The 14,591-nt window shown below is 45.2% G+C and overlaps 1 protein-coding gene across 1 annotated transcript in view; it reads right to left on the bottom strand.

Annotated features, from left to right (window-relative positions):
• The window catches only part of Liprin-beta (liprin-beta 1), a 216,149-nt gene that overhangs the window by 186,315 nt on the left and 15,243 nt on the right, over window positions 1-14,591 (bottom strand). Inside the window, exon 3 of the mRNA XM_037422165.2 lies at window positions 12,298-12,494. Within this exon, the coding sequence (XP_037278062.1) occupies window positions 12,298-12,494 (197 nt within the window). The remainder of the gene's footprint in view (window positions 1-12,297; window positions 12,495-14,591) is intronic.

Genomic DNA, 14,591 nt, shown 5'->3' with positions numbered 1-14,591 from the left:
CATACAGCGGATGGGAGTACTCCTGCTGTGCTTGGAATGTGCACTGCGCGATTAACGATTTCTGAGCATCAAACTTCGTTTCTGTTTACTGTACTGGAAAATTGCCCTCATGACCTCATCCTTGGACTCGACTTTCTGACTTCACACGCTGCGCTCACTGACTGTTCCAAAGGTCTTCTTCGGCTCGAACTACCATCCTTCTCAGAGACCGTTTTTACCAGCCCACCTCGCCTACGCTCTGTCGATTTCCTCACACTTCCGCCGCAAGCCGCAGTTTAAGTCCAACTCTCGCCATATCCTTCAGTACCCGATGGTGGTAATTGTGTTGCTGCCCCAATTTCTGACGTGGCCATGACACGTAATGTTGCACTCCCCAACACTGGTTACTGTTAAGGACAACCGAACTTCCTTTCCCGTCCTCAATTTTGGCTTCTCAGCGCAAGTTATTCCTCGCGGCATGTCACTTGCATATCTGACACCACTGGTCAACCACACAGTTTCCGCCATAACCACCGATTCGCCACCCGATTTTTCATCAACGTCGCTCTCGTCACGTTCCTGTTCTGACCTTTTAAAGCCAATGCTATCTGACAAGCTCACCTCTGAACAAGTTTCTGCTTTCTGCCGTGTGCTTTTTTCATTTTTTTTTTCATTTATTTCGCCAAAGGCCCGAAGGGATTACATAAGGGGGGACAAGTAACAAGATGGGGTACAATGTTCAACAGGAAAAAAAAAGGTAAATCAATAAATAAATGAATAAAAGCAATTAAGTTTACACAGGAGACAGGAATCAGAAATCACATGAACGAACTAGAACAAGATAAAAAAGAATACACAATGTTTTACATATGTTAAACAATTGCAGAGCAAAACTAAGTACAATTCTAAAACGATTGGCGATAAACTTGAAGTAGTTGATATTATCAGGAAAGAGGCTTGAAGAAATGTTCGATCAGTTTTGCGCGGAACGTTTCCCTGTCGGCGCATGAAGCGGAGTCATCCGGTAAGGCATTTTAGAGGCTTATTGCATTAGGAAAAAATAAGGTGATAAATGCTGTCGTCCGGCCATTTATGCGTGCAATGGGCCTGCTGTGATTTATGCGCGATAAAGTTCTGTGAGCAGTTTGGAGCAATTGATGCCTTGAGCGTGGATGATAGTAGAAGCGGTGTAGAAGGCATAGACGGGCGATCAAGCCGCGGGATTCAAGAGTTGGAAGGGAAAGAGAGTGTTTTAGCTCGGTAACGCTGGTTTTGTGTGAGTATTGCGATGATATGAAGCGAGCTGCGTGATTTTGGATGGACTCTAATTTAGTTGCTAGGTAGCCTTGTGAAGGATGCCAGATTGCTGAAGCATATTCAAGTTTAGGTCGTACGAAGGTGATGAAAGCTAGTTTTTTTACGTCGGGGGATGCGCACTTCAGGTTGCGTCGAGGTAGCCGAGTGTACGGGATGCTATAGAGCAGATGGAGTCCATGTGGGTGGTCCAGGATAGCGATGAAGTCAAGTGGATGCCAAGATATTTGTAGCATGATACGGAAGCTATGGGCACGGCGTTAATAGAATATATGTTGACAAGTACGTCACGCTTACGGGCAAATAATAACGATTTGCACTTATCTATGTTTAGGGGCATGAGCCATTTATTACACCATGAAGCAATTGAGTCGAGGTCGCGTTGTAGCTTATTAGCATCGGCAGGGCTATTGATGACGGTGTAGATGACGCAATCATCAGCGAAAAGTCCGATATTAGATTTAATGTTAGCCGGCAAGTCATTAATGTAGATGAGGAACAGAAGGGGCGATAAAGCGCCACCTTGCGGCACGCCGGATGTTACCTTAGCAAATGCTGATTGACAGTTATTAGCTGACGTGAACTGCATGCGTCCAGTCAAAAAGTACTTAATCCAGCTTAATAAATTCAGAGGAATACCAAGAGAAGTTAGCTTGCGAATCAGGTGGTTGTGAGGTACGCGGTCGAAGGATTTTGCAAAATCCAGAAAAATGGCGTCTGTCTGAAGGTTATTATCCATGGAATTAAGTAAGTGGTGCGTAAATTCCGCAAACTGGGTATCACAGGAAAAATGTTTCCGAAAGCCTGTTGAAGTGGATGAAAGAAATTAATTGATTCAAGGTGGCTCATGAGACTAGATGCTATAATGTGCTCAAATAGTTTAGAACAAATGCACGTTAAAGAAATTGGACGGTAATTAGCTGGGATTGACCGGTTGCCTGACTTAAAGGTCGGTATATCTGGAACGGTGCCCAGTTCTAAGGATTGCAAAAATATTAGAGAAAGTAATAGGCTAGAATAATGGACAGTGTTTTTCAAAAGCTTGGTGGTGACACAGTCACAGCCAGCCGATGAAGAAGATTTAAGATTACGAATTAAGTTGGAAATTCCATCAGGATTTATGTTGAATGGGGAGAGTTCTCGAGGGGAACAGAAGGGAGGGGGCGAGACGGCAGTGCTATTGGCGGGGTTAAATGTTGATGCAAAGTAGTCATTAAGGACGGATGCGCAATCCGCACTGTTTATCGGTTGACCTCCTGAATCAACAAGTTCGATTTGGTTGCTACTTGACTTTGGTGAAAGCAAACGCCAAAACTTATTAGGATTCGATTTTAGGATAGATAGCAGATTCACCGAGAAGTATTTAGCTTTTGCTTCAGCTACCTCTTTCATATACTGATCGGCGCACAGGCGATATTTTTCCCAGGCGTCAATATTGTTGCGTAGTTTCACTGATCGGTATAGGCGTTTTTTTCTGTTGAGTAAGGATTTTAGGTGTTTAGTGAACCACTGATTGAGTGAGTCGGTTTTGATAAGAATAGTAGAGATAAATTTATTTTTGAGACTTATGAGCTTGTTTCTGAACAGTTCCCAGTTAGCATTGACGGTACGATTTTGGTAGGAATGCCGGAAGGTTTCGTGGAATTCTGCTAGTCCCATATTTATGGCGTCGTAGTTTCCTCTTTTGTAATCTGAGATCGTTTTAGATTTGGGTGACTTCTTTATGAGAGGCAAGGATAAGCAAATGTGCAAAACGCTATGATCACTGATACCAGGTAACACCGTTACACTATTTACATCATCAGGGTTCGTGGTTAGTAAAAGATCTAGTGTGCTGTTCCCTCAAGTGGGGCATGATATGACTTGGTGCAAGTTAAAGTCTGGAGTAAGGTGGATGAACTGATTAGCTTTGTTTGTTGGGGAGGCGTTTGGAGTGGAGAGGAGGGGCCAGCTGATTGAAGGGTAGTTAAAGTCGCCGAACAAAAAGATAGAGGCATCGGGAAGTTTTTCTTTGACTTTAGTTAAGGCGCGCTCGAGTAAAGAACAGAAAGAATTCGGACTGTCGGGAGGCCTGTAGCAGATACCAAATACAGCCGTAACTGTGCGGTTTCGCACACAGATCCATGTTAGTTCGAGGGTGTCGTCGTGGAATAAAAAAGTGGAACACAAGGTATTGCGGACAGCAGTGAGAACACCACCCCCTCTCCGGTCCAGCCAGTCACGACGATATATGCTGAAGTTCAGATTAGATGGGAGTACTTCATTATCACTAATGTCAAGATGTAGCCACGTTTCTGTTAAGAGTACGATGTCTGCATCAACGTTTTCGATTAGGCTAGGAGGTGGTCACGTTTGGGGATTACGCTGCGACAATTCGTGAAAGCGATGTCAAAAAGATGGTATGTTAAGGGCCGATAGCGTGGCAAGGTCGTGGACGCCTTCACATGATGCAATCAGTGATAATTCTTGCATTTGTAGATGATTCAGTACGTGAAGGCTCAGCAGAGACATTTAGGGTGCATTCTACAACGGTATCTCTGACACAATCGTAATAGTAAACACGTTTACCTACAAGAAGTTTATCAAGTTTCAGTTTAAAAGCGCATTTGGCGGGACGTATGTACTTAAGAAGCTTGGAGCGGGCCAAGCGAGTGGCGGCAGCGAAATCTTCTCTAATCGCATAATTGGTGTTTTTCTGCTTGGGTCCACAAGATAGAATCCCGTCTTTAGCCTTGAAGCTGGAAAATTTAACAATAACAGGACGTTTTTTGCTGGCCGTAAAGGTGCCGATACGGTGGGCTCTCTCGATGTTGCTTGAAAGCAGCGGCAAAGAGAGCTGCATCGAACAAAACGCTTTAACTTTATCTTCCGATTGCTGCCATGTTTCCTTGGGGTTATCATCAAGACCAAAAAAAAGAAGATTATTCCGACGCATGCGGTTGCTTACGTCGATGTTAGCAGCTCTAAGCGTGACAATTTCTTGCTTTAGCTGGCCTGTTTCAGCATTAATTAAAGGCGTGGGTGAAAAGGGTTGTTTTGTTTCTAGTGCTGTAACGCGTTGGTCAAAAGATGTGAGAAGAATCGATTGTTGATTGCATACTTCTTTAAGCTGGTTTAGTTCAGTGCGCAATATTTGGTGTGCTTGCTTTTTATCAGGACATCTTTGACTTCGGCGACCGTAATTTGGGCCAGACATCCGTGGTAACCCATCGCATCGACACCGGTGACGCTCGACCCATTTGCCGACGACCCTACCGTGTGTCAGCCCCGGAGCGTGCTATTATACAGCGAGAAGTCGATAAAATGCTTCATAAGGGCATAATCGAACCCTCATCTAGTCCCTGGTCCTCACTCGTTGTACTTGTTAAAAAGAAGGACAATAGCTGGAGATTCTGTGTTGATTACCGCCATCTCAACCATATTACCAAGAAAGATGTCTATCCCCTACCGCGCATAGATGATGCACTCGATTGCTTGCACGGTGCCAAATATTTCTCTTCAATAGACCTTCGCTCAGGCTACTGGCAGATCGCTGTGGACGACAAAGACAAAGAGAAGACGGCTTTCGTGACTCCTGATGGACTTAATCAGTTCAAGATGATGCCTTTTGGATTATGCAATGCCCCCGCGACTTTTGAGCGCATGATGGACTCTCTCCTTCGAGGCATGAAGTGGACCATCTGCCTCTGCTATCTTGACGACGTTATTGTTTTCTCGACTACTTTCGATGACCATTTTACCCGTCTGTCCACACTGCTTGATGTTTTCCGACGTGCCAACTTGCAACTTAACTCGTCCAAATGCCGCTTTGGGCAACGCCAAATCTGCGTACTCGGCCATCTTGTTAACGCTGCGGGCATTCAACCAGACCCTGCGAAAGTCAGAGCAGTTCGCGACTTCCCCACACCCCGCTCAGCCAAGGACGTCCGAAGTTTTCTGGGACTGTGCTCCTATTTCCGTCGTTTTGTCGAGAAATTTGCTGCAATAGCCCGTCCTCTAACCTGCCTCCTCAAAACGGATGTCGCATTCACATGGGCCAACAGCAAGCAAACGCCTTCTCGTCGCTAGTTGACATTCTCACCAATCCACCAGTCCTAGCACAGTTCGACTTATCTGCCGCCACGGAGCTTCATACTGACGCCAGTGGCCACGGCATAGGCGCAGTGCTGGCGCAGCGGCAACAAAGCATGCACCGCGTCGTTGCATATGCAAGCTGACTGTTGTCGCGCTCGGAACAAAATTATTCCATCACAGAACGCGAGTGCTTAGCTCTCGTCTGGGCCATTGCGATATTCCGCCCGTACCTGTATGGCCGACCATTCTCAGTTATTACGAACCACCATGCGCTTTGCTGGCTCTCCTCACTCAAGGACCCTACGGGACGCCTTGGTCGCTGGGCGCTGCGCTTACAAGAGTACACTTTTTCTGTATCCCATAAATCCGGACAACTTCACAAGGATGCCGACTGCTTGTCCCGTTACCCAGTCGATCCCCCTGACACGATGGAAGATAGGCAAGAGGTCCTCGTTCTTTCAATTACCGACTTCATTGACATAGCTGCTGAACAACGCCGCGACCCCTCTTTGCGTGCTATTATCAATGGTCTGCACTCTTCCCACCCTGACCACTCCTTACAACTGTTCGTTCTTCACAACTAAATCTTGCACCGCTACAACGCCCACCCTGATGGTGCTGAGCTTTTACTCGTTGTTCCTGTGCATCTTCGCTCAGATGTTTTGGCCCAGCTTCATGATGCCCCCTCCGCTGGACACCTAAGGGTGTCACGCACGTATGACTGCATTTGCCGCCGATTCTTTTGGCCTGGCCTCTACCGTTCTGTGCGACAATACGTTGTGGCATGCGACCTTTGCCAGCGCCGCACGACACCTGCTCTGGGACCTGCTGGTACCCTCCAGCCCAATGAAGTACCAGATGAGCCATTATTCCGAGTCGGCCTCGATCTTCTAGGACCTTTTCTCGTGTCGGCCACCGGTAGTAAGTGGATTGCTATTGCTACCGACTACGCAACGCGGTATGCCGTTACACGCGCCCTCCCTACCAGCTGCGCTACTGATGTAGCCGATTTCCTTCTTCATGACATCATTCTGCATCATGATGCTCCTCGTCAGTTGATCACCGACCGCGGCAGCTGTTTTCTATCTAAAGTAGTTGACGAGCTCCTGCCATCCTGCTCTACCCACCACAAGTTCACTACAGCGTACCATCCGCAAACCAACGGCCTCACGGAATGCCTCAACCGTACCCTGACGAATATGTTAGCGATGTACGTTTTCAAGGATCACAAAGATTAAGACATCCACTTACCTTTCGTTACCTTTGCATACAACAGTTCACGTCATGATACAGCTGGCTTTTCACCTTTTTACCTACTGTTTGGTTATGACCCGCCTTTGCCCATGGACACTATGCTACAATCTGACGCCCCCTCATCGACTGCTTATGCTTGTGATGCCCCGGCCCGAGCTGACATCCCCGCCAAGTTGCCCGGGATCGTCTATGTGCCTCGCAGCTTAACCAAAAGAGTGCTTACGATCGCCCGCACCGTGACGTACAGTACTCCCCGGGGTCGCTCGTCTTGCTGTGGTTACCATCACGTCGTGTTGGTCTCTGCGAAAAACTGATGTCTCGTTACGTTGGCCCCTACCGCGTCATATGCAAGGTCACCAGCGTGACCTATGAGATAGCTCCACTCCATACCACGTTAGTACCAGCTTCAGTCCCGACCAATATAGTGCACGTCTCATGGCTTAAACCAACCATACTACTCACGCCCCGAGAATTGATCACACCGGGACGGTGCTTCTGCCGCCGGTGGGTAATGTCACAGGCTAAGTAGATGCCTGAGGATGACGACGACGAAGTGCTGAATGTGAACGTGCTCGGACTGCAGCAGCGTTGTACCCATTTGCTCGCCAGTATATTCGCCAGTACGCATTTGCTCGCCAGTGTATACTTTATTCCCAGTAACAATATACATATATATATATATATATATATATATATATATATATATATATATATATATATATATATATATATATATATTGAGCATGAAAATATATGCGCTGTACTTTAGGCGACGTTTGGACAGAAGCCCTGTCTTTTTCAAGGCATAATAATATTTACTGATTTTCGTGTCTTCCGATAGGTTGTTGAGACAGCAGAGAAGAAGAAAGAAGGAGAAAATGAACGAAGAAAAAGGGGGAAAAGAAAAAAAAAAGAAAGAAGAAAGACAAAAAGAAAGGAAAGAAAAAGTAGAATAAGAAAAAAGAGAATGAAAAACATGACGCTATTAGAAAGAGACAGCATATCAAGAGAGTAAGGCGAACGCGAACATTGTAGTAGTGAAGGAGCCATGCCATCATTGACAACAAAACACCCCATGCACCCACCTTTCCGCCAAGTGGACCGTGTGACGACCCGGGTTTAGTATTGCACCTTCCAGTGCAATCAGCTGGCACTTTGCCTACCTTTGAAGTTTACTGCTAATTGGTGGGGGAAACTTAAAGCACTTGGTGTGCATGTCAGCGGCACCAAAAGATATGAAAAACCTGGTGATGTAGTAGCACTGCCATCAATATTCATTTTATGCATTGGACCCTGTCAGTGAAGGAAAAGAAAAGGTGCATTAAACAAAAAGGACTGTACGACATCCAAGACCACTTATCTGAGCGTGTCTGCTGTGCCTTAAGCGGCAAACCAATTCTATATTGTCAGATGCATAAGCTTACAGCTGTGTCAGGGGGTAATATTATTGTCACATTGGGAGGCTAGGAGCAGAGGACTGATTAGAAAGATTAGATTAGAGCAGGAAAGTGCAGCAGTGTCGACGGGCGGCGGTGTTGTGGTACGCGGGAATTATCTAGCAAAATTTGTTGTCATCTTTTGTTAGACCTTGTGTAGCTAATTTCTTTCATTTTCTTTTTTTTTCGAGATATGGTTTGAATTAAGATTGGGAGGGTGCAAAGGTTCCAACACCCTGTAAAGTCGTTTGCGCCTCATGGCCCACACCTGTTTTGCGCATAGGCCGCATTTCGGGTTCATAACTATCGATCGGTAGGCGGCGTTGAGCTCGCGAGCATTTATTACCATCATCATCATCATGCTTAATGCAGCAGCATCGGCAGAGACACCAGGTGGCCCATAAGAATGATGAGGGAGAGTTTTTTTCCTGAGGTGCTTTGGAGCGAGTGGTTTTCTCTCGCGGCAGGTGCACGGTAAGCGGCACCATGGTTGGTCTGCTGTGAGCCCTCGTGGTGAGTTGAGCATTGGCACCTTCTATTTGTTATGTTGTTGAGTGTTGTGGTATATTGCGTAAGGTTGTTTTGGCGTGCTGATCACAACTGATGCATATTGATTCGGCTGAGGATACCGTCGTTGAAAAAGCAGTCAAATAAATGAGTGCTGTTTTGATTCGTTTTGACCGCATATGTGTGTCCGTTCGTTCTGAAAGTGGCTCTCATTTTTGAGACCTCACAGCCTCCTGAGCCAGTCATTCATGTTTGCAGAACTAGAAGCATGAACCGGTCTATGGGCAAGCAACATTTGTTGCTTCAGCATAGTGATGACACCCGAGGTCTGCGTCATTGTTTACCTGTGCCTTGCGCTTACTTGGATAATCCTGTTGCCTTGATGACTTCTGACCACAGGGTCCTTTTTTGTTGTTTCCATCCTGTGCTCAGCATCTTGGTTAATCAAGCTTAGCAGTAGCCCCTGAGTCTGGTTGGAGCCTGCTGGCTTTGAGCCGTGGGACATTCTTAGGGAACGTCTGTGGTGATCAATGTTGCTGCAGCAAATGGTAGCCCCCCCCCCCCCTTTTTTTTTTGAGGTGCAGGACTGAATGAGCCTCACTGGCTCATGGTCGTGAAATAGGGTACACCTGCTGAGCATAAGCATGCGCACAAAGGCGGCAGGGAAAGGGGGGCGGCCGTCACCCTCATTCACCTAAGAGGGACTATTGCTACCACCCCGATGGGGAACCCTGGCACGCCTATGCTGCTGTGCCCTCTGAAGTGCACGGTAGCACTGCTGTTCCGACTGCCTGGCCGAAAGAAATCTGGCCAATAACCGAGGGGAGGAGGAGGTTATGCCAGATCAGACGCATGGATGACCATTAGTTGATTTGGGACAAACTCTGGGACAAAACACATCTTCCACCCGACAATGACACATATCCCACGGCATTGTCAGTGTTACACATGGAGGCAACCATGATATGTTTCTTACAAAGTACTGCATTATATCTTCGAAAACCACACAGTTTAGGTAAAGAAAAGATGCAATCACTACTTGACAGTTTTAAAAGGTGGGAATGGCCATTCCTTCATTCAAGTGGCATGGAACTGGCAGATGCATATTGTTCTGGAGTAGAAAGTGTTTCCGCACATGTCATCGTCTATATATAGAGATTCGCTGCATTTCAAGACTTGGACTTCTTTTTTCATGTTTCGAACTGGTGAAGAGATTTATTTAGTTTGTGTCACAAAGGTACCATAAGGGTTTCAATAATGGTAAAGCTAAATAGTAAAATACTTTTTACTCTAGCAATGCATGTTGCTTTACAGATTGACAGTGGACACTTCAACAATTCGCAAAGGACGAATTATGCACAATCAACCTTTTACAACAATCCTTACAGTAAGCATTCTAGAATTAGTATGGCCAATGTTAGAGAACAGATCTTCCTTTCTTTTTGGTACGATTGAAGTGCCCATAAAGACGCGAAGCCAGCCTAGTGTTAGAAAAGGCAATGGGTATGGAGCCTAATTATTCTATCACATTCTGGCATTGAAACCAAAGCGCAAGCATCCCACAAGTTTGAATTTTATCTTGCTAACAGCCTTCAGGTAGTGTCTAAGCAGATGATTGTTTGCAACTACAATATATGTCCCAATGGGTCTTCTGCAAGATCTGCATGTAGCCATGGGAAATGCCCAATATGAAAGCCTCCAAGTAAATTCTTAGTCGTGTATCATTTCCGGCAAGCACGAATGTGAACCTCCTCTTTTTTGCCTTCAAGAAAAATGTCTAGTTTCTACTAAGCATTTACCTCGCATTACCCAGGTACAAATCTAGCACTAAGGCATAGGCACAAGCGGACGGGGGTTCTGGGGGAGGGGTTCGAAACCCACCTGAAATTGCACGCACATAAAGGCATACACATGAATATACATAACAGCGATCAGATTGACTCCGCCTCTGAAATCAATTCCTCTTTATGATCCTCCCCCCCTATAGAGTTGCTCTTTATGTACTCTCTCAAGCTTGCCTTCTCTGTAACACAACCTTTAGTGGCACCTGACAATTACAGGGAAGTAGCATGTTTCTGGCAATTTTCCCATTGACCTCTTGCATAGACAGTTTTGTTACAGGTTGCTGTTCTCAGGCAACATTCCACATTTGCACAAGCAAACTTCCATTTATGCTTGTTTTTGTAGGCTTTGCTGTCCACTCTTGCTTGCATTTTATTGTGATGCTTCCTGCAGATACTATATTAAAAAAAAAACACTTAATACTTGAGCACTGCTGTTTGGTGTCGCGATGCAGCATGGGGTTGCAAAATAATTTGTTCTCGCAAACAAAAACAAGCTGCTTCCAAAAAGAACAGCTGGACTGTGGTCAATGAGGTAGCTGAACTTGGTTATTAAACTAGCAGATCTATTTTGTACACTTGATTGAAAGCAACTAAAGGTTAATGCATATTCCTGCAGCAGGAATACAGTGCTGAGGCACTAGTACAAACCTCCCACTTGCAAGGCACAAATTTCCAATCAATGTTCCACGGACAATGCCATTGCTTGCCCCTGTCATATGACAGCGCCAACTCGAAAAGAATAAGAAGGCGTGAAAGTAGCCTGGTGCCAGACGTTTGTGGAAACTTTTCTTTCTTGCCTGGAGAATTCACAACTTTGAGCAGCACAAGGGGCTGTGCACAACACTTCCCTTCACATAGTGTACGTCACGATGATGCAGGGCCCACAGCTAATGTTTACTATCAATTAAAGTGATGCATTCGCACTTCTTATCATTGAGAGCAATACAGATGAGTGAATTCATACCCCTATGGTGGCAAAAAGTGAGCCGTCTTACTGTGCAATGATGCAATCAAGTTGCCGTCAATGGTCACCTTCGCATCCAAGCTGAAGAATTGTTTGCATTGAACATACACTGTCGATTTAGGTGACTACCTTAAAGGTTCGATGCTTCTGCTGTTTGCTCATGAGGGCACCAGAGCAATCCCAAGACCCAGCTGGTCGGATAACTTTACATCATGTGCTACACATGGAACACTTCATGCTATTATCAATTATGATTGAACTCGATGGCTATTAAAAGTGCATAGTAAGACACCAGCACATTAATAAGAGCATTTCTGTGCTGCATGCCTTGACAACCTTGATGAGCAGGGCTACTTACTGGCAGCCTTGGAACTCAGCTAATGTGCAGTTGCAATGAACCATTCTGCCTTTTCAGATAGCTCCTACGAATCTCCCTTAAAGCTTCTGAGTAAGACAACAAATGGTAATTGAAAAGCTGTAATGAATGCACCATGCCAACATCAGCTGGCCCATTGAGTAAACAATACCAGATATCTAGCACTGGAACTTTCCCTGCGCACAGATGTCAGGTGCACTGTTTTCTTTACAAACAGCAAAACCCAACTACAATGCTTAAAGAGCAGAGATCAAAGCTTCCTCTGTAGCCATCGCTCTATACAAAATTAAAAGTAAGAGAGGGAAAGTGGAATCTGCAACATCAGACAAACAGCTGCAAAAGAATTGGTCTGCAAAACAGAGGACAAATTAACTTTATGATTGTTTGACCCTCTTGCACTCTGCAAATATCGTCACTACAGATAGTATTCAACTTGATGGAAGAAATGCTCAGACAAACACACAGATCAACACATCCCAACCCAGCAGAAATTTTCATATAGTACTTGCGCTAAAACCTCAAAGCGTGAGACAAAAGTACTTTGCTCACCATTCCATTGGGCATTGCCTTGATCACTTGGTCAAGCCAGGCATGAACAAACTTAGCAGTGGCTGGGTCCACACCGTGGACGCTGCCATCACCGGCCGAATGACTCCACTCCACTGCCTGCCGCAGCTCCGCTAAAAGCTTGTCTACACCACTGTGGCCATTGCAGTTCTCATCCGCTGCAATGCCTAGCGTCGCACCTGACCAAAAAAGAGACCACAGCATAGTACAAACGATATAGGCAAAGTATCATGCAGCTTTTGCGAACCTTAGACCACTAAATATGGAAAGGAAGTTGAGCAAAGTAATTAATTATTAGTAGGAGCACATCTCATTCAATAGTGAAGATAAGAATAAGTTAGGCTGAGCAAGCAATTGACTTCGAATTCCTACATTTCCTCAACAAACGCAAATATCTAGAACCCCATTTCAAACCAGATAAAGTTTGTTTTTCATTCTGTCTCAAAGAAAAAAAGGACTGTGAAAAAAAAGAGAAAAGCTGGATTTAAAACTGCTTGACTAGTTAACAGCCCCAGTAAAAAATAAAGCACAAAAACAAAATGAAAAGTCATAGCAGTAGCAGCACTGCAGTAATGTGGCAATTTGACACTTCACAGGCATTGTGCTATAACAGGGAGTACACATCGAAACTGCGATTCTCATGTACACATGTATAGATAATTTAAAACAAAATGATTAGACTGCTTCAAAGTGTCATTACGGCAGACTGTCTGATAATGCGACTGTTTGTCGCAAGATTGGACCAGCCCGATCAGGCAAATAGCTGTTTCCCTCCTCTTAAAAAGTAGCTGTGTATGTACACTGTATTTGCACACATGCTTAACAGAGCTATGCCACGGTCTATGTGTTGTGCACTTACAATAATGACCTTCAACTACATTCCACACCCACAAAGAAGCATGACATGTTCAATTAAAGTGTCTACAAATTAGCAGGCTGACTTGTTTGCAATTAATTATAGCCACCTGTGTGTTCCGAGTGCCTGGCAAGACTGGAAATTGATAAACATGTGGTGCATGAGCGTGAGCTGGAACCAGATTCTAGCGCTAAGTTGACGCCGGCTTACAGCACAAATTCTGCCTTGTCACAGCCAAGGCACGCCGCAGTTCGACTTAGTTGAAAGCAACGCTTTCCGCTGTTCGCGTTTCTTTCAATCGCAATAATACGTACCTGATGAAGCTGCTTCTATAGTCTGCAATGCACGGGCTGCAGACATTTCGTACTGTCGAGGAATGTCTCCTCGACATTTCACATGCAATCAGCCGAAAATTTCAGCACAGGAACAGTGCGAAACATGCTCATAGCCGGACTCGACTTGTGAAGGTTCGCGTTTGATTTGCAGAGCATCTGCTCGCCTGGCCGTTGAGAGTGTTGAGTCGTCTCGCTTGCAACAGACGGCGCCACGCGCTTTTCAATATGGCAGCAAGCAGCGAGCTCTCTGTGTTCAGGTGTATAGCCAGATCGCTTCGTTAGCTCCGCCATATTGAATTCTGGCAGTGTCATTTGCTTTGTCTTTAATGTGGTGCTTTGGAGTGTGCACAATAGGCACTGTCAACAAAAGATTTGACAGCAAGCACAGTTTTTTTAAAAATGTTTCCTCTCCTGCTGATTTCACAGCCACTTTTGTTTTTTTAGTGTTAGTCAGAGGAATTGGAGGTAATTACAAAGGCCACAAAGCTCCTAAAGAGCTTAGTGATGGCGTGTGTCATCGGCACAACTTCTGCAGAACGTTGTTCAAAGAAACAAAGAAGGTACTTCTGCCCGTGCGCAAGGGGTGTGAGTCGTGTCTTGCTAGTAAAGTGAACAAGCCTCATAGTTCCCCAATTTTCATTTGATACCTCTAAATCTTGCTTTATGCTAGAGTTGCACGATTTTTTCGTGGCACTCGAACTGTCAAAATTCAAGCCAGTGATTGAACCATTGCATGCAAAATGGACGTTTTCTTTTCAAGTTCAACTCGGAGGTTTCGGCAGTGCGCTCTTAAAAAATAAGTGAAATAGCAGAGACCTTACAACATTGTCCCCCGTCATGTCTAAGACCAAGTTGATCATTCTATATCACAGAGTGAGTGCCCATTTTGTTCCGTTTGCCTGCTCTCCACCCAATATTTTTTATGCAGGCAATGCAGTAAGCTCAATCGAAGTTCACTGAATTTGATTGAGTACCTGTACTGTTGTCAGAAGCCCTTAAGATTGTACATTGGCATTTGGTACCAGGTGCTCACACGTGTAAAAGATTCTGAGGCAGCCACCGTTGGTTCTCGAAAATACCAAGTG

The sequence above is a fragment of the Rhipicephalus microplus genome, chromosome 2 (genome assembly GCF_043290135.1).
Source record: "Rhipicephalus microplus isolate Deutch F79 chromosome 2, USDA_Rmic, whole genome shotgun sequence".
NCBI lineage: Eukaryota > Metazoa > Arthropoda > Arachnida > Ixodida > Ixodidae > Rhipicephalus > Rhipicephalus microplus.
The sequence above is the reverse complement of the archived record's forward strand: the minus strand, read 5'-3'. Positions and strand labels throughout refer to the sequence as shown.